Source organism: Alosa pseudoharengus, unplaced genomic scaffold, assembly GCF_046254945.1.
Source record: "Alosa pseudoharengus isolate Yale_2024_CS ecotype anadromous, Long Island Sound unplaced genomic scaffold, YU_APseudo_1.1 YU_APseudo_1.1_scf_10, whole genome shotgun sequence".
Lineage (NCBI taxonomy): Eukaryota > Metazoa > Chordata > Actinopteri > Clupeiformes > Clupeidae > Alosa > Alosa pseudoharengus.
The window spans coordinates 32180638-32208042 of NW_027468565.1; the positions used below are offsets into that span (position 1 = coordinate 32180638).

The 27405-nt window shown below is 41.1% G+C and overlaps 1 protein-coding gene across 1 annotated transcript; it reads right to left on the reverse strand.

Annotated features, from left to right (window-relative positions):
• Nucleotides 1-164: 164 nt before the first annotated feature.
• On the reverse strand, nucleotides 165-9295 carry ldha (lactate dehydrogenase A4). Its single transcript, XM_076270327.1, has 8 exons — nucleotides 9168-9295; nucleotides 4585-4713; nucleotides 3643-3760; nucleotides 3284-3457; nucleotides 2889-3062; nucleotides 2451-2568; nucleotides 1876-1999; nucleotides 165-1494 (listed from the first exon to the last, which is right to left on the reverse strand). Exons 2-8 carry the CDS (start codon nucleotides 4708-4710, stop codon nucleotides 1330-1332), a joined length of 999 nt encoding a protein of 332 aa, XP_076126442.1. The 5' UTR covers nucleotides 4711-4713; nucleotides 9168-9295; the 3' UTR covers nucleotides 165-1329.
• Between the last annotated feature and the right edge of the window lie 18110 nt (nucleotides 9296-27405).

Sequence of the window (27405 nt, forward strand, 5' to 3'; positions counted from 1 at the left end):
TCAGTGCCTATATTTGCCGGTATCGCAGTTCACTGCTGTGTGCTTGGGAGTGTGGCCTGTGAGTTGACTGCACATGTTCGTGTCAATGGTTTTGTCTCCGTCATCAGTTCTTCACACACAGACACCCAGACACACACAAAAGAATCAGCTTGGAAAGCAGGAGCTTAAGTTGTTACACTGGAAATTTATTTGGTGTCAGATTAAAAACAAGGCGGATCGAACTGGCCACAGATGCAGGAGAAGGATACTGACACAGGTTCTCCAGACAGACAGCCATCGCCAACATGGCCCTAAGTGTGCTGTCAGTTAGAGCTACAGTATTATATCCTGCGGACTGGTCTGAACCTCTTCTTTTCTCAAACAAACAAAAGACAATTTCCAGCCAAACACTTTAGGTACACAGATATACAAATTTCTAAAGACAGCATGTACATTTATTTTCCATATTTAACACAGTGCATACTTGAAGTGAGCTCTAACAAAGTACCCCATATGTGTAAGATGTAGTTTTACCTGGTTGTCTCCTGTACTTGAATGATTTTGTATTTAAATTACAGCAAATGTCTCAGGCTTTTCAACAGCTCTGCTGTGAATATGATGGCTTTTGAAAAGTCAGACCTTCATATTAAGTCTTATATCAGTGCACTTGTGGTTAGTTTACAGTACATCTGTGTGTACTTAATTTCAAGCCATTGTAGAGCCGATGATGACGATGGTGGATGCAGTAGGGAGTGTCTGCGTAGAGGTAACTGCTCTAATGCCTCAGGGATGATCGCAGAGAACATTAGAGCATTTCAGCCTTGGGGTTAAAATGGTACGGAATGATTGCCGAGCTCAAAGAAACAAACAGTAGGGAAACCCAGAGATGCAATACTGGCTAATCTCTCCAGCTCACAAACTCCACAAGGCATCCCTTGTAACCCTTTCTAAACCACAGAGGCTGGAGTGTGAGGAAGACAAGATGCACCGACGCACAGGTGATATACAAACACACACTTATACATACACAGTACAGTACAAAGACCCTATGATCGTTTGCGAAGACGGCAGAAAGGACCTCCTCTGCAGCTAACGTGAGGAGGTTACGGTCTACCAGTCCAAGATGTTTTGAGATAAAGGGAGGGGAGGGGGCGTAAGATCTGAACGGAGTGTTGGATATGGATTGGTTATACTGGGAGAATTAAAAGGGGGTGTAGGAGTGGCTGTAGGTAAAGGGATGAATTGGGAGTCACTGCTGAGATGGAATCTGGGTTGTAAAGGCGGTTGGGGGGCGGTGATTGGATGGGGCGGCGAATCAATGGGCACGATTCCAGCTCAGAGCGCTGATTTTCAAAGGGTGAGCTCCTTCTGCACGCCCCATAGGGTCTCGGCACTCTTGACCACCTGCTCCTCCTCGCTCTTCTTCAGGGTCATGTGGACCACGTCTGTCAGGCCGCTGTTGCCCAACACGCAGGGAACGCTCAGGAAGACGTCCTCCTTCACGCCGTGCATGCCCTACCACAAGGAAGAAAGGGGGTTAGGGTAAGGTGGTACCTGGTTCTGTGGCAACAGAAAGTCTACATTGATGACTTGATGATCACTGTTGACCTTAAGTTGTCAACGCTGTACTCCCTTGTGTTAATCACTATAACAGTTCAACAAAGGGCTGTGTTTCCTGCACATGGTTTGAGCCTATAGTCCTAGACAGAAGTTGAGCTTGAATTGGACATGTCTTTCTATTGAAAGAAAAAAAAATCTAGGACTAGGTGAAGTTCATGTATGGTGAACTTGGCCAAAATGTCTATCTGTGCAATTAAGGGCTCTGACTGAAATACTCTTCTGCACTAAGGCTGCCACCAGGTAACTCGTGGAACAGAGATGCGGTTGGAGACTCACCTTGACCAAGGTGGAGACTGGGTGCACCTTGTGCAGGTTCTTGAGGATTGATTCCACCAAGTCAGCCACAGACATGCCAATGGCCCAGGAAGTGTAGCCCTTCAGTTTGATGACTTCATAGGCACTGCAGAGGGGAAGGAACAGCACAGGATTGAGTTTGTTACATAGATTTAGCTTTGGACTTCCTTCTCACCTTAAGGTTTTTTGTGCAAGATCATTTCTCAACTAAGCCACACATGTAAGAAACCATTACAATGGCTGAACTTGTACCCCAGTGACCTGTTTCATAAGCTACTTGGCTCAGAGCCTTCCCTTCCTCCGCCTTTTCCGAATACTTTTGAACTAAACAAGTTTTTGAACTAAACAAGCCCCCCCCCCCCCCCCCTCCTAGATATGAGAACTGCTTTATCAAGGACAAGATGCAGTGCTGTGCTAGACTAAACTAGATGTTGACGTCTGTGAATCATTAAACCCTTTAACCACTAGTCTACATTTCAGTCGCAACCATTCATTGAACCAATCTGCTGCTTATGTGGAATATCATGTGAAGGGTGAATTTCCACTGTTTTGCCCACCTGTCAACCACCATCTTGTGGACGCTCTTCCAGTCTTCCTTGTCCTTGTCTGTGCCCATGTCGGGGTTCAGGCCCTGGAGGGACACGCCTGCCACGTTCACCCCACTCCACACAGCCACTGCAGAACAACAGAAGGGCATTAGCCCATTTGTAACAAACATCTTAGCACACCCTTGCCCTCACCCTTTTGACCTTCATACTATAAAATAATGCCCAGTCATAAAACTGTTATAAATGAAGACAGCCATCACGATAAGACAAGGTGTGACTGAGGTGAGTCGAGTGTGTAAGTGATGTCTCGCAAGGTTGGAGGAGTGAAGGCTTGTGAGTGTACGATTATGCTTGCGTGTGCAGTGCGTGGCAGTGAATGAGTGTAAGTGAATAAGCAACGAGTTTAGTGTGTCAAGTTTATTGTACAGGATGCCTCTTGGCACTCACCGCTGGAGTCACCATGCTCTCCTACGATCCAGCCATGAACGCTGGTGGGGCTGATCTTCAGCTTCTCGGCCATCAGGTGACGGAAGCGGGCAGAGTCCAGGTTGGTGCCGCTGCCGATCACACGGTGTTTGGGCAGCCCACTCAGCTTCCAGGCCACGTAGGTTAGAATGTCCACTGCAGGATGGAGAGAAGGGAACAGGCATCGCAGGTTTTTATATGGATAGCCTGATAACTATCACATTATGTTAGATAGATAGTGGATAATAATTAGAGTAGACAACACAAAATGACTTTCTGTCTCTTTCTTGGCCCCAAACTTTTTCTTTTGCTCTTTCTCTCTCTCTCCATCTCTCCCTCTCTCTCTTTATCTGACACACACATTTGTTGTCACTCACCGGGGTTGGAGACAACCAGCATGATGCAGTTGGGGCTGTACTTGACGATGTTGGGGATGATGAACTTGAAGATGTTGACGTTCCTCTGCACCAGGTTCAGACGGCTCTCGCCCTCCTGCTGGCGAGCTCCCGCGGTGACCACCACCACCTTGGATCCGGCTGTCACACTGTAATCTGTGGCCCAGATCACACACACACACACACACACACATTAACACAAGTAATACATCACTTACACTACCTCTTGACAACTGTTGATTTGTGTTATGTTTGAAGTGTGATTTCTGGTTATGGTTTTGGAGTTATGGTGTGTGCTTTGGAAGAATAGAATTAAGACCTCGTAGACTTCCATGTCTCACCTTTGTCTCCCACAATCCTGTGTGTCTTCAGGAAGAGGCTTCCGTGCTGCAGGTCCATGACCTCACCCTTCAGCTTGTCCTCCATCACATCAACCAGGGCCAGCTCATCGCACAGGTCCTGTTCGCCAACACAGGAACACAGTCACTTTAACTGGGGTGAAGCTTCACCTCAAAACTCACTAAACTTTAAAGCCAGGACAAATCCCCCCTCTCCCTGTTTGGACACCCCTGTTTGGACAGCCGGAATTTTCCTGAAACCTCTATTTAAAGAAAAAAACTAAACAAAAACAAAGCCTAAGGGTCAAGCAAAGTTCTCTGCCTCTTGTGATGTCTTTGTGTGCCCTGTGACATAAAAGACTCAGTGATTGTGCCCTGAAATTCCCGGGTCAGCTAAGTCCACAGGATTTCCAAAAGGGCCTTGCGCAGAGCTCTGCAGATTCCTCTGCAGCCATGCATCAATGAGTGGTTTTCACAAGCTTCAGGAAGAGCAGGTAGAGCAGACAACGCCAGCGGCAAGTTACTTTGAAGGCGTTTTCACAGCTAGCTCTTGGGTCCGAGCCATGTTGTCTGTTGGCTGGTCAAAGACCAAAGATCTCACTTGTAATTCTCTTCCCATTCATGCCTGTCCAACTCCATCCATTAACTTTCAAAGATTATGAAGCATAATCGAGATACAATGATTATTCTGTTTTGCAACGATGCTCTTGTTTTGTCTTGAATTTAAAATCCAGCAACATCACTTTCCTTTACAGTGGTAACTGCACTCCATTCATTCTTTAATTTGTTTTTACATTTTTTTTGACAGCTTCTTACACAAAAATTAATTCATTCTGAGGTCTCTACTTCCTGTCCAGGGTAAATTATTTCCTGCATCTTTCCGCCTTGCTTTGACAAGGCCTCCCCCCCCCCCCGAGAAAACCACCTCTCTGCCACGGGTCTCACCTTCAGGAGGATGCTGACGGCGGAGGCCATGCCCACCATGCCAACACCCACCACGGTCACCTTACTCCTGGAGCCCACGGGCTCACCCTCCATAACATGTTTGATCAGCTTCTCCTTGGTAGACATATTCTGTCAGAGAGAGATAGAGAGAGAGACAGAAAGTTAATAGGGTATCTATAGTAACATAAAGGGATGAATGATACTAGCTGCAGCATGCATGGCATTCCATCCAACCCCTTAAAGGTGCAAACCAGCTATCGTCGACCCGGCTCTCTTGTAATACCATTTTGTACCACATGTGGTGCTGTGTTAAATACAATACAAGTCAATGTAAGAGTGCTCTATGGCTCTGTTCCAAGACAACCAGAAGCCTACAGGACTCACATAGCAGGTTTAACCACCAAATCTCCACTCATAACTGTGGGGAGGAATGACAAATGACAGTGATGTCTTCTCATTGTTGGTTAAATGTAGTGGTTTTAATTAGTAGTAATGATTCAGGCATAATAGTGTGCAAGTTCTACAAGCTCTATCTTCCTGATTTTTTTTTTTTTTTCAACAGACAGGAAGGAAGCCTGGTTGCACCATATCAGTGTAACGCAGCCGTGGAAATGTAAGTGAATTCTTATTCCCACATCTATGGATACAAATGTATGTGTTTACTAAAACATGTCCAAGGCAAGCTGGCCCTCATACAACATCTGCTCCAGACTCAGTTAAGGTTCATTATAGGGATGGCACTATTTTTACTTACTCTTCGAGTGCGGTCACTCAGGAAAGGTTAAGTGGCAGAGATACTATTTACATCTCGGCAGTCTCCCTGAGGATTGTGTGGACACAGGCACGTAGTTGAGTGGGCCTCAGGATTAATGCTGTGTAATTCCCCATAGGAACAGCCTCCTTAAGCCCCCTGGCCATGCATGACAACGTATAGCTATTAGGTGGCACTTCACTGGGTCGCCTCTCTTAAGATCTCCTGTACCAGCATTCAAACAACCAAATGCAGGGCCATTCTGACTTACAGTACCTTTTTGCATTAACCCTCTACTGCACACATTATTATGCAATCATGGAAAAAAAAATTACAGTGTTTTTTAACATATAAAATGGACTCAAATTAACATATTTATAATTTTTTTTATTATTATTATTTTTTAGGGGGTACTTTTGGGTACGTTGCCATTTGGCAACATTGTACGACAATGGAGCAGCCTAATGTATTGTCTCCCAAAATTGCAGGAATTTCATAAATGATTACAGACCCCTATTTTAGAAATTATATTGTTTTATTATTAAAATGTTAAAATGTTATCAAGAGCTTTATCAAAAGCATTATTTTAATAACACCATTTAGAAAACATCTGATGCAAATTCTTAAGAACTGTTGTCAAACGATAAGAGGTAGTAACAGTTACAGTTACATCATAACAGCAAATACATTCACAAAGCATGCATACATTCACATTACATGTGTAAGAATCACTTGAAATCTATTCCAGGTTTGTGTATCAAACATGTAACAACAAAAATATTTTTAATGTGTTGTTTACAACACACAAAACAACAAACAAACAAAACAACAGCAGCATTCACAAAACATCTGATGCAAACTGTTGTCAAAATGTAACAAATGTAATGTTGTACAAATGTACAAATGTAACAAAATGTAGTATTAGATAGATATTTATAACATGGAAAACACATTTAAAAAGCATATGTACATTTACACTGAAAAAACCCAGCACTCTACCCAAAGCAGTACCCAGAGCAGCACTCTACCCAGCACTCTACCCAGAGCAGCACTCTACCTACCCAGAGCAGCACTCTACCCAGCACTCAACGGAGCAGTACCCAGAGCAGCACTCTACCCTGAGCAGTACTCTACCTTGAGCAGCACTCTATCCAGAGCAGCACTCTACCCAGCACTCTACCCAGAGCAGTACCCAGTGCAGCACTCTACCCAGAGCAGTACCCAGAGCAGCACTCTGCCCAGAGCAGCAATCTATCCAGCACTCTACCCAGAGCAGTACCCAGAGCAGCACTCTACTCAGAGCAGCACTAGAGCAGCCCTCTACCCAGAGCAGCACTCTGCCTAGCATTCTACCCAGAGCAGCACTCTACTCAGAGCAGCACTAGAGCAGCCCTCTACCCATAGCAGCACTCTACCCAGAGCAGTACCCAGAGCAGCCCTCTACCCATAGCAGCACTCTACCCAGAGCAGTACCCAGAGCAGCACTCTACCCAGAGCAGCACTCTACCGGTAGGGCACCTTTCCATTTAAGTACGGGCAGGATGGTTCGCCTCTTTTGGCACTTCAGGTTCTTGATCTTTTCCACCTGAGATGGTGCCTCCTCCTGAACTTCAACTGAAATACATGAAAAGAGGCAAAAGATGATACACTGTAACCTTTGTTACCCTAGTGTGCATGAACAATTGGCATTTCAAATGAAATACTAGATACAGCTCCTATCAAGTATAGAATGGTAGAACATGTGTGTGTGTGTGTGTGTCTGTTTGTCTGAATGGGGACTGCACAATGACATTTCAGCCCTCCTCTTAGCCTTGCCATAGAATATTGCCGTGTTCATTTTCTAAACAAAATAAGTGTATATTTTACTATTAAACTTTATGAAAATAAACAAAAAACATAAATAAATGAGCAAAATACAACCATCCAACTATATCAGTCCACCTATACATCTAAATGTCTCATTCAAACAAAGCTACTCTGCTTTTGCATTAGCATGAGCAAATATGGTTCCACTACCGCACAATGTTGCCATTTGGCAACATAACTATTTTATTGAATAAAAAGGTAATAATCCTATCAAAACAATGTGACAATGATTAAAAAAAGATAAGAACTTACCCCAGATGCATGAAGTTATTTTTAAATTCTGCAGAAATATGAAATATTGAGGAAAATCTTCACATATTCAGGAGCACTTCTGCAGCGACTGTAGTCATCAAAAGTGTGGGGAAAGACTGACAGTACAAGGCAGCATAGTGTCATGTGATGTAATCAAAGCATATCATTGGTTGCCACCAGATTCTACCATGAATTTAAGACCAATCAGAGCTCATGTTTATTTTCTAATTTAAAGAAATGGTGAAAGAAAGGGTACGTTGCCATATGGCAACACTGTGCAGTAGAGGGTTAACTTTATTTGCATGTTTTTCAAAATGTAATTTGGGTTAGTCTAGCTTACAGCTCATCTTTGACTTTTGGTCGGGCCATTTCAGGTCTTGCAAGAATGCTTTGCCTAAAGACTCAATTTCCTCTCTGCCAATCCCTTACACCAAGTAATTTCATTTAGTCATACTGTTACATGACTCACCCTTGGCTCAGATATTTGATGCCGACTTAAGTGTTCATTTATGTCTCCCCCCCCCCCTTTTTTTTTTTACAAAAATTTAGTTTGTAAATGGTGGCAGTGTTTCTTCAATACATTATTATGAAAATCACAAAAGCCATATACTGCATTATAATGCATGGCCTTTGGTTAGAATATTATGTCAGAATGACCAAAGTGGCTATCAAGCTTGCGTGCGTTTGTAGGAAGCATGAACTACAAATACCAAGTTACACTGCAATGTGAAGGCTACATCAGTAGCCTACTACATCACGTACGCCAGACTACTCCCTTCGGAACCTTCGCTGCAGAGACGGACGATTTAACATGTGAACTGAGAACACGTATAGGCTCCCTTTTTATTGCACAACTATTGTGAGTACTACAACAAGAGGCCATGGATTCTTTTTTGTGCCGGAAATTTTCGTTTTTCCGTATATTTGAGCATGCGAGGGATGCAACAGGAAATAAGGAGTAAACAACTGCATTTTGACATCACACAAGGAATCCAAAGTGTTCCAACATTACATCTTAAGAACTGTAATTCAGAAAAGTCATTCTAAAACTGAACTAAATCGAGTAAAAAAAATTACATTTAAGAAAACAGGAACACGGGGGAAACACCAACAGGTTCCGGTGCGGTGTTGCTCAGCCTTACCGACATAGTGGACATTTGTATTAGTAGCCTACCACCGAGTCACATAACATAATTTACCTTCACACCAATGTATGGAAACATACAAGATCTAACTGCCAGTGCAAAAGAATGACGCCACCCACCTAAACAATTCTCTTCCGCATCTAAGATTACACAGTAATTAGCAACCGACGGACAGACCATTTGAATTAGCCTACTATGTAGTTCTATGGCAATAATGTTTTAAAAAATATATTTTTTATAGCAACAGCCCTATTGCAGGACATGAAACGTGTCAAAGGATGAGCATCAGCAACAGTCAAAGCAATAGGCACGTTGAAAGCATCACGTAGGCAACACGACTCTTCCAAGTGGGCATCAGACATCTATCTGGTCTTCCCAATATTGAATGCTATACGCACTGCCAGAGCCAGTGCTTGAAATGCATAAAGTAAGTTTTTCTTTCTTTTTTGAATGAGTGACTACCAAGCACACACAGCTCAACCTCTTAAAGTTGGACATGATTAGGTTTGATAAAATATTATGAGTCTACTCTTACGCTGTAGGCTACCGCATATTCAATTTCTCCTCACCTCACAATAGCCTTGGACTTGAAGTGGAAAAGTACACAGATAGTGCAGATGGAATGTCTTCTACACGGATCCTCCGCGTGTGGCTGTGTAGAATAGGCTGCTGCGGCAGTGACAAGCGGGCGGGGCTTGTCGGTATTTAAACCGCGCACGGACTGGCGGACGCGTGAGGATGGTCGTGTGGGCGTGGCACTGTGCATCTCGTGTTAAGTGTCACGTCCATCCGTGGCTCAATAGTGCGTCACGGTAGAACAGTGGCGGATGCGCTTTTCACGTTTTGAAGGTCTCACTGCCTATACTGAATCACTGAGAAAGAACAAGTAATTTCCTTAAGGCTGTCTGTGGCATACCACTGCTGCCATGACATGGAGTGCTCCAGAAGATTGAATCATAATCAGTCTGATTTACTTGTAGGCCTAAACGAGTTTCCCATGCAGGGACTGACTCAAAGCTACCGACGCCTGTTGTGAAGATATGTGGCTCTTTGTGTCACTCACTACACAGAATAAAAGCATGAAGATTTCATCTTTCTCATCATTTACATCTAACCATCTACACCATGTATGAGTGAGAAAGAAATACCTGTTGAAAAGAAAATCCCAGCTAAACAACAGCTTATGCTGGTCTAAGCCTTAGATGTTCTCATACCAGCACTTGCTGGTCTTTGATGGTTTAATTGGATGGGCCACCAGCTGGGCATGCTGGTGTGACCATCTTATCAAGTGGGATATTCTGGTGTGACCGTTTTATCAAGCTGATCATGCAGAACCAGCTGCCAGAACCAGCTAGACCATCATACTCTGGTCAAACTAGCTAAACCATCAAATACCATGCAAAAACATACCTTGACAATATTGTTTTTTTTAGCAGGGAACTGGGAACTCCATCTTTCCATTTGATTTGACATGTTCAGATGAACCACAATTGCAGCTTTATCTAAATGGCTGGCATATCATCCCTCTAGCCTTCATGGCAGTTTACTTAAAAATGTATTTGATTAAATCTACCCCCCCCCCTCCCCCAGATCTTTAAAAGAAAGAAAATGTATATTTTTGGGGCTTTTCCTTTAATCGGACATGACTGTGGAGAGAGTGACGCAAGCGTGAGGGACTGGGAATTGACCCGGGTTGAACACGTGGACCTGAATAAGGTAAGGGTGCTTTCAACAGTTGCGCAACAGCGCCACCCCCAGACCGATTTGTATACCAAAATAACTATTGGCATTAGTGATATAGGGATGAGTGGAGTAAGTTGAGCCCTTGTTTAACTTTAAGTCTAAGGCCAAGGAAATATGAGACAGCCAGGGATAAAACTAATGCATACAGTACAAGACAATTTTAGGATGTATCATCAGTTAAAACCGTCATAGTGTGCCTGGCTTTGGCACATTTCTCAGATCAGAATGGTAATTATCAAAACTGTTTGTTCAAACTCCATATCATCTTATCACTTGTGCACATCATTGAAGCAGTTTCTCCCCATTTTGAACAAATAGCAATGCTTTTGTACATTTATGCAACTGATTTTGTACTTAAATGTCTGAAAATAGCATATTGGTCAAAATGCACTATACTGGTTTCCTGCTGAATAGTCCTAAAATAAATTGTTGCTATTTCATTGCTTGTGTCATTGCATGCAAATGTGTTGAACTAGTAGTCATAACTAGTTATCATAGTCTGTCTATCATATATAAATATATGTGACCTGACAGACAGGAACGTCAGGATGTATAGAAAGATGTACAGTGGTGCACAGGTCTGACCAAGGGGTGTTTTGCACAATGCTGTAAAAGCCTTTCTTTTCTTTAAACTGTCATATTACATACACTTTTGCTTTGAGACTGATTTTACCTGATATATCAAGAACATACTTTAATTGGCAAATATTTGTTTGTGCATGTGGAAAAATTTGTTACATTACCACACAGTTCTTCCTTCTGCATGTAAGATACAAATTGACTGAGCAAATTAAATATAGGTTTGAATGAGAAAAATGTGAATGGTCTCCACTGGATCAACATACCCCACTTTATGTTCCACCCTCACCCTCCCATGTACTTCTCATGTACATTCAGCATCATAGAAAAAATAGTCTACCTTCACAAGCCCTGCAGCTCCCAACAGGACAGGGCGATGTTTCCCCAATAATAATCCCTGAGTCACCATTGACCTGATTGGTCGGTGGACCACGAAGAGGAGAACCTTCAGGGATGGGCAGAAAGAATTATTCAGGAGAGTGCAGCCAGAGTTGAAAGCAAAACTGAGGAAGGGAAAGGATACATACATATGAAATCCATCCTTTCATCCACCCACCCACCCATCCAACTTACTTTTTGTGTGACTGGAGAGAACAACATTCTCGCTTGCTTTGTGAAACTGTCAGATCTGAATATATGGACTTAGTTCTTTATATACCTTCACACCATCAACTGGGTGTGCTCCAATCTGATAAGATAACATGCTATTGTTTGTGAAGGGACCACCAACTTCTGCTAATCATTACTTGACTCCTAGAAGACTTCACACTCTGTCTTTCCATGACACATCAATAATTATACTTGAGGGGGAATAATCCTCTCTTGACTGTCGCCATCGTCGACTGTATGTGAAAGTTGTAGAATACCATGGAATTCTGAAATACCAATTGAAAAAAGCAGAAGTACAAATTGGTCATTATTTCTGAGAAATTAGGCACTGCCTCTGCCCAGGCGCCCTTCATCTCTGGTAGCATTTGGTTGGTTGTGGCTAGATGGGATACAGCTAAGAACGGAAGTCACGTAACAGATAGTGAAATCTCCAGTGAAATCTCCATAGAAATAAACAGTATCAGGACAGGAAGTAACCTAACCCTAACCCTAACCTTAGCCCTTAGCTGTATCCCCTCAAGCCACCACCCATTTGGTCAGTGATTATTTTTCCATACCAGTGCACAGATTTATGTTCATATGATTATAATTAATTTGTTCAACCCTCAACGGCATGAGGATGGCACACATAATGAGAAAAAAACAGTATTATTAGACAGATCACCCCATGTGGTCATGAATTTGTACAATGGGATCTGGGAAAACCCATCACATGGCGAAATCAAAAATCCTTGATTTCTGCTCTGTTTCAACCCTCTCTGGTGAAATTTCACCAACTTAAGATTCTGATACCATTCTAGCGACACCCATGGATACTGTCTCCTGAATACCATCCTTGCAAAATCCTGGATACCCAGTATGTTGAAAATTGTAGCCTGACAATTTGCTCTGCAGGTCTGTCTGGAAAGGATCCCATTGATGCCATTTCTGCCCATTTTATGACTTCCAGGGGCGTAACAAGCAGTGAAATTAAACCTTGTGCATTGCAGTGTAACTCCAGCGAAAAAATTTGTCTGCATTAAAACACATCAAATAAGCTGTGGAGACAGTATTTTTTGTTGATTAACCACTACTGAGTTTGCTCCGGTATATGCCAGAGACCAGACAAATGGCCTCCCTCCAACTCAAGCTGATTTCCAAAATCACTTGACAACACTTTTATACAAAACCAATAGGCCTTTTCACACTGCCAAAATCGCCGCGATTTTAAGTACCAGAAGCCCCCTTTACAGCCTACCCTTTACTACCAAGCCCCCTAGACATTTTGCAAGTTTTTTCGTTCCAGCACCAGTGTGAATGGGTCAAGGCGGAAAGGGGAATCTGGGCGGGCATTTCGATGCTATGTCCAGCCCACCACAGGAGATTGCAAATAAATCTATCTGATCAAAAGCAGCAATAGCAGAGACAGCACATTATGTCAATCTTTAAATTCACAAAGTCTCCAGTCATTTAATGCCTGATAGAGTTGACTGTAGCTCGGAATGCAATCGGTTGCCATAATAGGCTATCCTAAAATCCAGCTATAAAACAAAGCATGAACTCATGAGCATCTGTCTACCCTATGTATATCCTCTGATTGTAATGCTTACAGATATCTAGGCGATATTTGTAACATTTATTTTGTATTTGGCCTGTTATAAAATCATGTAGGCCTATTGAACAATTTAAACACATTGTGAACCCCAAAGTTGGAATGCTTTACACCTTTGTGTTCGGTAAGGTCTGCTGTTTATTCTGATATATGGTTTGTCATGTGTTGAGGGAAAGTTCGTGAAGTATTCCACCAAGATGAATGGGTAGGGAGACGGGCGCAGAAAATATGATTAAATTAAAGTTACTTTTCTAGCGAACAGTTTACCACAACAACTAACCACTAACATCGTTTAAAAGCTGAGAAAAGCTCTTTTGTGTGATACATGTGATGTCTGTGATGAATAGGCTACTTCGCAAGTAGCCTAGTTCAGCAAATTTGGGTGGGACAGAAATACCTTTACAGAGCAGCAGCTCTGGCCATATCGGCTCTGGCTCACATGATGTACATTGATTTAAATGCATTATTGCTTCACTACCCAACACGCGAACAAGAAAGAGAAGAAAAAAGAAACCAATGAGCTTATGTCGCGATTTCCGATAGGCCTAGGCCTAGAGAAAAGACAGCTATGGTAACCTAACAATTAGGATTTGCTTTGCCTACACTGCTGTTTGGTTGTCCCAAACTTTGAGACGATCCATAGGCTATTGCATTAACTGAATCTTATCAACCCGAACTGTGATGTTCCAAACAGAGTGACAGGATGCAATGCCTAATAATCTCACTGCCTTCGGCATAACTGCTAACAGTGTGCCTAGGCCTACTGTTAAACACCTGAAAAATATTAAGATGCTGTTTTCTTTTCATGACGAGCACTAGGCCTACGCTTGCGTTTTAAAGCGCAAATACTGCTTATCATGTCGTGTGACAAAGTTTACACCAATCATCATCTTCTAATGTATCCTTATGTTGAGATGTCCATTATCTTTGCCCTAGGCTATCATTTGTGCGCGAAGCATGTTTCAATTAAGACAGTACACAAGCTAATTTGTATTGTTGTAATATTGAATGATTTCATGAATAAATTGTACGCACAGTGCGTACAGGATTACGGCTGGCGGCGCCACTGACCAAGGCCACAGCCTGCTGTGAACCTCTGATTTTTAAAGGGGAATCACAGGCAACTCTTCTCTTCAATTTCCCTTCTAAATTACTTTTTATTGTCTGAAGACATCTATAGCAAGAATCTAACATTCTAAGCAACAGCAAAGCAAATGCAAGCTAACCAAAGTGCAGTCGGTTCTCCCGCCATGGTTTTGGAAATCACACACCTGCTGCATCTGAAGGCCCACGCATATGGAAAGCCGATTGAGCATTTATTCTGATATCTTGATATCAGGTATAATTGTCATGTACATGTAAGCCATTTTTGTCAACTAGTTAACTAGTGAGCCATGTTTGTGTGAACTAGTTAACTAGTGAGGGCCAAAATATGCACACTAGTTAACTAGTGGGAGCCAAAAGGCTCACTAGTTAACTAGTGAACACATTTTAGCTTCACTAGTTAACTAGTGAGAGCCAGAAATGTCTACTAGTTAACTAGTAAAGGCCAAAATGCATACCAGTCAGCTAGTTGAAGGCTTTTGGGTCTCACTAGTTAACTAGTGACAGCCAAAAATTTGCACATGTTTACTAGTGAAGGCAAAACACCTCACTAGTTAACTAGTTGCAGTAGGTCAATGTCACTAGTTAACTAGTGAACCATAAATGGCTTACTAGCTAGCTAGGTGATGGCAGCAGGCTCACTAGTTAACTAGTTGATGCATCATTTGTCCAAACTAGTTAACTAGTGAGGTCATAAATGTATACTAGTAAACTAGTTCAAGACAAAATTCACACTAGTCAACTAGTGGCGCAGAATTCAAATTAGGAGGTGGAGAATTCTAGAAAATTGAGGCTTTCTATTGGCTCCCTATGTCCAAATAGAACATGACAACCAATCGCAGTGCTGAATTTCACGAAATCCCACCCACAACATTTGCATTTGGCACACAAGTTAACATGCTGGCCAAAGGAACTCTAGCTAGTCAACTAGTGGCTTCAGTGTGACACTTACATGTAAACTAGTGAAGGCAGAACTGCTCACTAGTTAACTAGTGAAGACACAAATGCCCACTAGTTAACTAGTGAGGTCTAAAAAGTGTCACTAGTTTACTAGTGTGCACCAAAACACCCACTAGTGAACTAGTCATGGCAATTTCCATTCGACTAGTTAACTAGTGAGGTGCAAAAAGTGTCACTAGTTTACTAGTGTGCCCCAAAATGCCCATTAGTTAAAGCAACACCAAAGAACTTTTCCTCTGTCGCACTCACACTATTTGTTTATCCAGCAACGGCTTTGCAAATAACAATGTCCATAGACAAGGTAGAATATGTTGCATGATTTTATGAAAGTATACGATGTATTGCGACATCATACAAGTCAAATTTGTAGTTTCTTATGTCTCATTCCATCGAACTACAAACCCGCTACCCGATCTGGCAAACTTACATAGTGCGGTTATAGCCGATAGAGGGCAGCGAAGCGAATGCAGAAGTGCCGTTCACCCTGTTACGAGTTGATGAACCACGGAAACAATTTTGGAAACATTATTTTAAGGTACAAAAAAGTCTTTGGTGTTGCTTTAACTAGTGAAGGCCATTGCAGCCCCACTAGTTAACTAGTGAGATGCCAAAACGCTCACATGTTAACATGTAAAGGCCAAAATGCCCACTAGTTTACTAGTGAGGGTGTTGTGGGCCTTACTAGTTAACTAGTGGCATGCATATTTTGTTCACTAGTTAACTAGTTACACCTAAAAACACAAACAAGCTGACCGTTTTTGTCCACTAGTTAACTAGTGGAACAATTTAAGTCTCACTAGTTTGCATGTGTGGCAGTAAAGCAGCTCACTAGTTAACTAGTGCGCACAAGACACACACTAGTGGCTGTTTTTGGAGCTATCTAGTTTACTAGTAATGCAAAAGGTGCTGTATGAACAGTAAATTTACATATAGACTGGGTGGGATTCTTACATGATACCCAATAGGAGTCTTCTACCCACCCTCTCATTAGAATATGCATAATGATCGTTTCAGGCACTAGTAAACTAGTGAGCTGCTTCACTGCCACACATGCAAACTAGTAAGACTTAAATTGTTCCACTAGTTAACTAGTGGACAAAAACGGTCAGCTTGTTTGTGTTTTTAGGTGTAACTAGTTAACTAGTGAACAAAATATGCATGCCACTAGTTAACTAGTAAGGCCCACAACACACTCACTAGTAAACTAGTGGGCATTTTGGCCTTTACATGTTAACAAGTGAGCGTTTTGGCATCTCACTAGTTAACTAGTGGGGCTAGAATGGCCTTCACTAGTTAACTAGTGGGCATTTTGGGGCACACTAGTAAACTAGTGACACTTTTTGCACCTCACTAGTTAACTAGTCGAATGGAAATTGCCATGACTAGTTCACTAGTGGGTGTTTTGGTGCACACTAGTAAACTAGTGACACTTTTTAGACCTCACTAGTTAACTAGTGGGCATTTGTGTCTTCACTAGTTAACTAGTGAGCAGTTCTGCCTTCACTAGTTTACATGTAAGTGTCACATTGAAGCCACTAGTTTACTAGTTAAAGTTCCTTTGGCCAGCATGTTAACTTGTGTGCCACAAGCAAATGTTGTGGGTAGGATTTTGTGAAATTCTGCGCTGTGATTGGTTGTCATGTTCTATTTGGACATAGGGAGCCAATAGAAAGCCTCAATTTCCAGAATTCTCCGCCTCCTAATTTGAATTCTGCGCCACTAGTTGACTAGTGTGAATTTTGTCTTGAACTAGTTTACTAGTATACATTTATGACCTCACTAGTTAACTAGTTTGGACAAAGGATGCATCAACTAGTTAACTAGTTTGGACAAAGGATGCATCAACTAGTTAACTAGTGAGACTACTGCCATCACTTAGCTAGCTAGTAAGCCATTTATGGTTCACTAGTTAACTAGTGACATTGACCTACTGCAACTAGTTAACTAGTGAGGTGTTTTGCCTTCACTAGTAAACATGTGCACATTTTTGTCAGTCACTAGTTAACTAGTGAGACCCAAAAGCCTTCAACTAGCTGACTGGTATGCATTTTGGCCTTTACTAGTTAACTAGTGGACATTTCTGGCTCTCACTAGTTAACTAGTGAAGCTGAAATGTGTTCACTAGTTAACTAGTGGGCATTAATGCTGTCACTAGTTAACTAGTGTGCACAAACATGGCTCACTAGTTAACTAGTTGACAAAAATGGCTTGCATGTTGGCCTGATATCAAGATATCAGAATAAATGGTTAAGCAGCTGGCCAAATTACATAGAAGTTAACAAGTGGGAATTTGACATTCAGTAGTCAGCTAGTAAACATTTTTGTACCTTACTAGTTGACTAGTAATATATAGAAGTCTTTAAACTAGTTAACTAGTGCACATTGCAATGTCCACTAGTTAACTAGTGAACATGCTGAGCATTACTAGTTAACTAGTAAGATATGAAACATATGAACTAGTTAACTAGAGAGAATTTGGGCCTTACTATTAACTAGTGAGCATTTTGTCTGTCACTAGTTAACTAGTTCACAGAAACATGGCTCACTAGTTAACTAGTTGACAAAAATGGCTTACATGTACATGACAATTATGCCTGATATCAAGATATCAGAATAAATGCTCAATCGGCTTTCCATACACGCATAATAAGGCCTACGACTATCACTCTACACGCCCCCTGTTGCACGTCACATTTTAATTTGCTAGCTGATCCTGACTCCTGGCTCCCCAAAATGCCGCATCATGTGAACAGATCAGCAGGCATTTTCACCTCGTTTTCAGACACACGTTGCGGCAAAAATACGTCTCCTCTTCCCGCAAATTTAGCGTGATCTCTGTGTGAAAAGGCCTAATGATGTGGATTTGTATTTTCTTTGAAAAAGATTAAATGAACTTCAAAACCTTTGTGAAAGAAAGATGTGTTTTCTATAAGTTTGCTTGTTTAAGCTTGCTTAAGTTTAATTGGTTAGACTGGTTACACCCCTTAGAAACTTAGAGGTTCATGCCAATTCTTAATTGAGTGTCAGCCAGCCTGATAAAGATGTGTCGCAGGGACATGTCCTCTGAAATAATTGACATGTTTTCGTAACCTCTGAAGATAAGCACAGCTGTAAATAGACGCAAAAAACTCTTATAGAGGACATATTATCTGATAAAAAATGATAAAAAAAGAGCAAAGCTCAGTCTGTCTGATGACCAGCTGTTAGAACAGATAGCTAGAGAATGCTTCATGCAGCATATCGCATATCGATTTGCTTATAGTCATACACAGATATCAACTTTATACGGAACAGACAGAGTGCATTCTCATTTGGCCTATATTTGTAAGGGCAGAGTCCATGTTTTTCATCTGTGGTTTAAATTATTTTCTGTAATTAATTAATAATTAATTAGGAACATAGGTCCAATTTTAGCACTGTATGAAATGTTGGCGCTAAAGTTTAAGCCCAGGTGTTAATAAAGAATTACTGAAACATTATTTCTAGTATATCCGTGTTTACAAATCCATACTGGTTGTGATTATTATGTGCATATATTATGCCGTTATGTAATATAATTAAATAGATATTGTACAGCCAGGGTGCTTAATCATAGTAAATACCTCCTTTGAAAGTTACATTCTGTTCAATATGTCATACCCTATTGTTCATATTTAGTCATTAATAAAGGTTTTAATAAAAAGGAAACATCCATATTTCCCAACCATACATACCTAGGGCTGAGAAATAGTGCCCCTTGCAGAAGATGTAGTTTCTGAATCTATGGTGTTGCTCTGCCACCTGGTGGCCTCCAATAATCCTGCAGTTCACGTTGTAGTTCTCCCTCTTACAGTTTTTTCTGATTGCTTACGTAAGCACATTTTTTGTAACTATGGTTTTCTCTCACCATCTCTACACACAAATAGGAAAACCTTACACCCAATCAGCAAAACATTGTAGTTCTCTTGCAAAAGCTAACACACCTTGCTTAACTCTTCACACCTTTGTAAAAATGGTGTTTTCGTATCAAACAGTAAACACAAGCCATCACAATAATACATTTTTTTCTGAATGCTTAAACACAACCGTGATTGTTATAGCACACTTTCTAAAACTATTAATACTTATAGCAAAACCACTCACTGAGTTCGCAAAACTAAAATCACAAACACTGCTTTGCACTCAGTTTGCAATTTTGTAACACACACTTTGCACAACTGTAGGCACAATTCACTGCACAGCACTCTTTAACACAGCACTCTTTAACTGTAAACACAACTCATGCTTTACACTCAATTTCCAAATGATCAACACACTCCTAGCAAATCTATACACATGTATGGCTATTATTTTCACTATTTTGCCAACTCTCTGGCACACTTTCTCGTGTGAAAACTGTTTTAGATAATTAGTTCACTTTGCAATCAGCCTAAGCACTATAAATAAGCCACAGGTAATGTACAATGGGTACAATGGAGGGAGCAGGAAGAGTGAGAAGAGTAAGAATTAGAGGAGGCCGAAGAATAGGACGTGGAGGTGAAGAAGTAGGAGGAAGAAGAGGCAGAGGTGAATAAGCGAGAGGGAGAGGATGACAAGGACAAGGAGGTGAAGTTAGAGGAAGAGGACAAGGAGGTGAAGTTAGAGGAAGAGGACAAGGAGGTGAAGTTAGAGGAAGAGGACAAGGAGGTGAAGTTAGAGGAAGAGGACAAGGAGGAGCAAGAGGAGGACGAGGAGGGGGAAGAGGAAGGGTAAGAAGAGAAAGAAATAGCCCTTTTACAGGCAAAAAAATCAGTATGTGGGGTTATTGTCATGTCAGGCCTGGATACGGCATTCCAGAATATATTTTCCCTGATGCCTTGGACTAGGACATTACATGTGATGTAGACGAAATTTTGAGAGAGACGACACGATGTAGACTGATTTTTTTGTCTTGGTCTCAAAAAATATGCTTAAGCAATCAGAAAAAACTCTAAGCACATTTTTTGTAACTATGGCTTTTTTGCAAAACTCTACACACAAATAGGAAAACCTTTCACCCAATCAGCAAAACATTGTAGTTCTCTTGCAAAAGCTAACACACCTTGCTTATGCTGATTGCAAAGTGAACTAATTATCTAAAACAGTTTTCACATGAGAAAGTGTGCCAGAGAGATGGCAAAATAGTGTAAATAATAGGCATACATGTGTATAGATTTGCTAGGAGTGTGCTGATCATTTGGAAATTGAGTGTAAAGCAGTGAGTTGTGTTTACAGTTCCGCAAAAAGAGTGCTGTGCAGTGGATTGTGCCTACAGTTGTGCAAAGTGTGTGTTACAAAATTGCAAACTGAGTGCAAAGCAGTGTTTGTGCTTTTAGTTTTGCGAACTCAGTGAGTGGTTTTGCTATAAGTATTAATAGTTTTAGATATTGTGCTATAAGAATCACAGTTGTGTTTAAGCATTCAGGAAAAAACTGTAAGATAATTGCTGTAGAAGAAGAGATGTTATTAGGTTAAAGAGATCTTTAACCTATAACTTGTATGCTATGTTGTATAGTATTCATATAGTTAGAGGAACACTCTTCTTTATTTGAGGTACCTACTTTTTTATAAAGCCTCAGTGACTCAAATACTTCAAAGGCTTTCTTTGCACTCTGTCATAAGAAGGTGGAATTAGTCAATTGTCACCCAGACTTATATTTTGTTTGGCATGGCTCTCATGTCCGGGATTAAAGATGTAAGGTTTTTTTTTTTACTGGATATAAGCCTCTTAATTATTACCTCATCACCAGAGATAATTTACTTATCTATTTATTTATTTGTTTTATTTATTTGTTTGTTTGTGTCTTGGCAAACCTAATTTGAAATGTCTTAAAATGTCTTGTGTTATCTGTGGCATATCTTAGTCTGATTTACACAATAATCACAATCATCCTGTGGAATGGATGAAAAACAACCAACCATGCTTAAATGAGAAGCCTTTAACCACATTGATCTCAATAAAAATGTTTTTTGCCTGAAATTGCACTGTCCCTTTTTACAAGGGCATTGTTCCCACCTCTTTTGGGGCCTACCATCAAATGTTGGACCTATATAGAAATCTGAGAACCTCAGTCAAAATAACTGTGTGAGCAGGAGCGTAGCCAGGATTATTTTATAGGGGGGGCCAGCTGGGTCCAGACTTTTTATTGGGGTGGCACTTGGGAATCAAAACTACAATATGAAAACTACTCAAAAGTTTTGAAGATTAGGATACCCTGTTTTAATAATGGCAATAAATTGTGTAAAGCCAACACTGATACACAGGTCCATTCACAGACAACCTGAACAGTTTGTTGTCCACTCCAACACATTTTCCATAAATAGGCCAATGCTATAAAAAGTACATTATGATAATGCACCTTACTTAATCAGTCATATTCAAATGATGTTAACTCAAAGAACAATAATAAATACTACAAATATGGTATGCAGATATTTAATCTTATACTGATGGCAAAACTATATTTCTTTTACTCCAAGTACTTGGCTGTAAGTAACATGGCTCTGAATTAAGACATTAACCCTTAGAACCCTAGACTGTTTTAAGGGCTTTTTCACTACCTTTAGTTAGAAGCATTTATCCTGGTCATTGTAAGTGCCATACACAAACAAGAACAATGAGCCATGAACAAAGTGAAGGGAAAAAGGTGTTTCTTTGTCGAATAAATTGGGATGCAATGTGAGTCTTGAATTGGATGCCATGTAGGAATTTGCTAGGATCTCAAAACCGGATTATGAACATGCTATGCCATAGAGAAACACATTATAGCGTTGGATTATTAACATGCTTTGCCACCACAACAACACACAAAAACGTGGGGTAAGTAAGTCGAGCTATATGAAGTTATTATTTTGATGTCACTTCGTCTGTTTTATAACCCAGAAGGATGTACTTGGTATCAAATGATAGCTCTGTGTCTCCTCTTTCATCTGACATGCGTGGCATATCTATCCGATCACGGGTTCGTGAGTAGGGCCTAATTCAAACGAGAGTAATGGCTGTGCAGCGTTGGTTTTTGTACATTATGTTATTTTTCAGTCACGTTGTCTGTTTTTAAAGCCCAGAAGGATTGATATACTTGGTACCAATGGATAGCCCTGTGCCTCCTCTTTCTTCTGATATGCCATATCTATGCGATCACGGGTTCGCGAGTAGCCTAATTCAAACGAGAGTGTGGGTGCGCAGGTGAACTAAATATGATGCAATTTGATTTAATTTCATGATTTTTTGTATTTTCATACTTGATCGCACAGACAAGTGTTTAGTCTCGTTGGAAAGCCCCACTTCTGCTCTGTCACGCAGTTAAGGTTTCATCTCGTTGCAATTACCGGAGCAATGTAGGCTAACAAAGAACTCAGGCAACGCAGCAGCCTGCTCTGCCTGACCATCTATGGCAAGAACCACACGCAGTCAGCAAATTATGTTTTTATAAAGTAGCCTAGGCTACACACTGTTAGCCTATTATTGGAGCCATCCGGAGATATGTGCCTAATATGCTTGCATTTCACCCGAATATTATCAAAATATGTTTGTAACAGCGTTACCGCAGGCATCCGCTTATTTTTGATCAGCCTCACACGTCAATGTCAGAGCCTACCTAACAAGAACAGCCCAATGCAGCTCACTTTGCTATGATTCGTGTCACATTTTAACATTTTATTAACATTAATGTTCCAAGTCATCATCAACTCACCTGTTGTCACTGAGGTTAAGTAAGTAGTAGTCTACTGTCAAGTGTTTTTAACAGATGACTTGAATTGTCCCCTGCTGCTGCTGCACTAGGCCTACTCACGATTTGATTAGAACCGTAGGCTACACTTCCTTTCAAAGTACCGTTGAAAACGGCAGCAATCTTTTTTTTTTTTTTTTCACTGAACGGAGCTGGGGGGGCCAGCAGGGTGGCCAAGCCTTGACCAGTGGTGGCCGTGGCCCCCCCTGGCCACCACGTAGCTCCGCCCCTGTGTGTGAGTTACAGAGGCTAGAATATAGTTTTTTCTTTCTGTCGGATTACAAGCATCTCTGAACTGACCACATTTCAGCCCTCTAGGTCACTTGATATCCCTTAGAAACACAACTGAGCCCTAGCACCAGGTCTTGTGAAGCTGTGTGCAAAAGTAGATCAATATAGAATGAAAATATGAGTGCTTTAGACCATTATTATGACCGCCGCTAGCGAAGCTAGCGAAGCGGTCATATAGGGATTGTCAAAGTTTTTTTTTTTTTTTTTTTTTTTTCCGTCATCTACTTCCTGAAATTTTGGTCAACGATACCCGGGGCACCGAAACACCAGGGCACATGAAATTTGGTGGGTATGTAGCCCCACTAGACTTTTACGGAAAAATTTCGTTTGGTCCCCGGGGGCCACTCCCCCTCCGCGCTGGGCCCCCCGAAACCCAAAAAATGCAGTTTTTCCTCAATAACTACCTGAACCGTGGCACCGAGGATGAAGACATTTTTATGGTATGTTGGTCTCAAGGGCCCACATCAACTTAGCCCATAATCACTCATTTGTGATTTGCACCCCCCCGGTAAAAAATGAAAATGCAATATCATTCTGCTTTAATCGCCCCTCTCTTCAGTAAAGACGTTCAGAACTGCACCAAATTTTATGTGTATGATTAACCTGACATTCTCTGGGGGTATGCCAAGTTTCGTAGAATTTCATCCATGGGGGGGTCTAAAAAATTAAGTTATGTGTACATTTAGTGACTCTACACTCATTGGCCTGTAGATGGTGGTGCACACATATACACATGCACACACACACACAGGCACCCACATACTATCGGTATTAGAACGGCCGATACATAATTACAAATTCAGTAGGATTAAAAGAAAGCCAAAATAAATATTCATCATCATCATCATGGCTGCATTTCCAGTATTGGCGATAAGTAGTCGTTTGTCCACTAGATGGCGCATCGTTGCAGTGAGACGTAATTTTGTTGGAAGTTAATCTTAAATGGGTTGGAAAGACACTATGCTTCCTACAAGGACAAGACTGTAGGCTACAGTAGTTTACCGCAGAGAACGTCTAAGGGTAGGATGATTTCTGCATGACATGTAATTCCCATTTCCTCTTGAAGCCGAAATAAATCTGAGAATGTTTATCGGACATGCTTGTTTTTTACTGCAGGTAGGCTACGTTAATCCTATCAATAGCAGAACGTAGGTAAAATAATGTTACCGTTAGCATGGTTGAGTGATGGAGGCCAATTTGATTATTGATGTATTTGTAGAAAACCATAAATGCGTTTATAAGCTACCAAGCAAATCGATAACAGCACTAATTGTATCTTTCGACTGTCATCTCATTTGCTTATGACCATAACCTAGGCTACTAACAGGAGCTAAGTGAGTTAGCCACAACACGTTCGCTATGTGATGGTTTTTTAATGGAAAATATATAGGCTACCTGAAAGATAACCTGTCTATGATCCCGTGATGATCTACAATCTCCATTTAAACCAGATGTTTTAGAGCGCACGTTGAGATGTATTCAGGGCAGGGCTGTACCTACACATATTTGTTGCACGTGCTACAAAAATCATTCTTTGCGATGAATGATTTAGTACCAACGTTACAAGGGTCAGATACAGTTTTGCCTATGGCTATTCCGTGAGACTGAGGCGCTTTTTGTTTGTTCGAAGTGCGTGTTTAGGGTGTGAGAGGGGAGTCGATGTGCTTTGATTCCAGCTTGGTAGTTGTAGTCTATGCGATTAAAAAACACGTGTGTGTGAAGTATCCAAACAATGATAACACTTTCATTATGGCTGCTTTAGCCACAGACCTTGAGCTACTGTACAGTGGGTTGGGTTCCGTTTAGAAGTGTCCACTTCATTCGCCCTTTCCGTGATTCACAGCTACGTGAAATGTATTACTACTGATATGCAAAACTATTAACTTTTTCGCCAAGAGGTGGCAGCTTGATACTGTAAGGTGTAAGCCATTGGTTCCAACGGAGATTTTATTTGGGTCGCCAGCATAGCCTAGCGACAATTTGTGTTGTGTAATAGGCCTAGCATAGGGCCTACCTTATATAGCTTATAGTTTGTTAACAGTCACGGTTTTGTCATAACTCCCTCTATGCATTTTTGCATTTAGAATAGCTCTAAAACCGGGGGGCGAACACGTCGCAGGGGGGGCGCCAGTGCGTGGATATCTCAATCGCAAAATTAAACAATATTTCTATCGGGCGCCTACCATGGACTAGGCTGGGTGAAAATCAAAAGATTGCGTCAAAAGATTGAGCTTAACCATTGACCTCATGGTTGCAAAATGCAAGGGAACATGAATCAGCATATTATTTGCACAAACAATAACGGAGAGTAGCTCTTCAACTTTGCCCGTTAAAATGTGTATCAACAGTCTCGCAACGCATTTCATGAAGGCCCTTTGGACATGTCAGTTATTTGCACCACTGGGAAAAACGGCATTTTGTTTTAGACTACTGGTATTTCATTTGTGCATTGACAATAAAGCTGAATATCATTTGAACTAGATGACTAAACTTATGCATATGTAGAAGAAGAAACATTCACAAAAATCCATGACATGACCTCTCTTCTTGATAGCTGTTGAAAACTGCATGGAACTGACAGGGATTGTTTTGTTTAATAATAAATAAATAAATACATTATGCTGCTACCTTCTGCTTTTCCCAAATACAATGTAGCCTACAGGTGTACCTTTCATCAGTCCAGTTGCAATGGATGGACTGTGATGAACTGCCCTACTTGTGATTGTTTAGAGATTTTAAAGGTTTTATAACAATGTTACAGATTTTTTGGCCCAGAAACAAATCTATTCACCTTTGCAGCGCCAGTAGGCTACTTTGTGTGCGGAATGTGTGCAAACACACATTTCAAACAAGCATACACAAAAGTTTCAAGAGTGGGGAATGGAGTAGAAGATGGAGACAAATTCATTAATATGATTTATTTTCGCGGAATGGATGTGCAGGACTGAGCGGCGGTCATATTTTGTACCGCTACGCGGTACATCTAGTTTGCCAAGGTATGCTCATGCGTTTTGTAAAATGCCTATGGAAACTCCCCATAGGACTTTTTGTTATCCAAAATGCATACTGACAATCAAATGCTTACTGCACATGAACCCCTTTGTGTAGAAGCATAATCCTGGTCTCAAATGAAAGGTAGCACATTAAGGTTTCTTGTGGATTATCAGGTGTTCTGATATAGACTGACTACACAACATATGGAATAATTACAAAAAAGCCTCTATTTTTGCATTTACTTTGTTGGTTCAATGAGTGTGTATGAGATAGACTATACATCTGTACAACTAATATTGGATAATACAACATGAAGATTCAATTTCTATGGATTCTTGTGAATATTTCAGTACCCAATATGTTGCATCTACTTATTTTGCTGCAGCTACACTGCAGCCAGAAGTCAGGGTATCACCAAAAGCGGAGGAGGGGGAGGGGGGCATTTTGGATCAAATTTAATTGAGACATAATAAGATTAATCTAAGAATGTAAAGCACTATACAGATTGTACATGAAAGAAGTTGTCATTTTTGGATTCCGAAGAGTCAAAGCTTTGAAATGGTGAATAACATTACTATGCTACATAGCAATATGGTGCATACAATTGATTTAGAATGTTGGGGGGAGGTGTGGGCGGTAACCGTCCCGCAGACGGGACACTGAAGATTATTTAAGAGATCCCTGTTTCATTGGCTGTTCTGAAAGTGCTTAGGCTGCTGTCGAGAAAACATCCTTTAAGCAGCCAAGTGAGCTTTGAACATTGCCCCCTTGGCAGATAGTTAAACGCAGCACTGTCACCCAGGAGCAGCATATCTAATTACTGTAATCAATTTCAGCATTAACACTACATGGGCATGTGAGGGAAAACACATTGGGTGCCACAGCCCTCTCGTTAGTTCGTTAGCATTCTTCTCACACTGATAGATGAATGCATTTGACTGATAAATGGGAGTCTATTACACGTGTATGTGTTTAGCCGTATATCACTTTGAGTGGTTTAAGTTAAGTTACGGATGGAACAGCTGTATAGCGAACCTTCTGCCTGGAAGCAGTGCCGTCTGTAGGGAGGTGACAGGGAAATCTTTATTCTCTCTCCTCAGTTAGATACTCACACACTCCCTGACTCCTGTCTCAACAGGACAACTACATAGAGAAGTCAGAGAACCCTTTCTGCATCTGCACTCAAGCACTCAAATGGTCTGTTGAAAC

Coding starts and splice junctions, on each gene's coding strand:
- ldha (XM_076270327.1), bottom strand. CDS start 4,710: ATGTCTACCAAGGAGAAGCTGATCAAACATGTTATGGAGGGTGAGCCC. Junction 3,761..4,584: donor CCGTCAGCATCCTCCTGAAG/GTGAGACCCGTG, acceptor GTTGGCGAACAG/GACCTGTGCGATGAGCTGGC. Junction 2,000..2,450: donor CACAAGATGGTGGTTGACAG/GTGGGCAAAACA, acceptor TCCCCTCTGCAG/TGCCTATGAAGTCATCAAAC.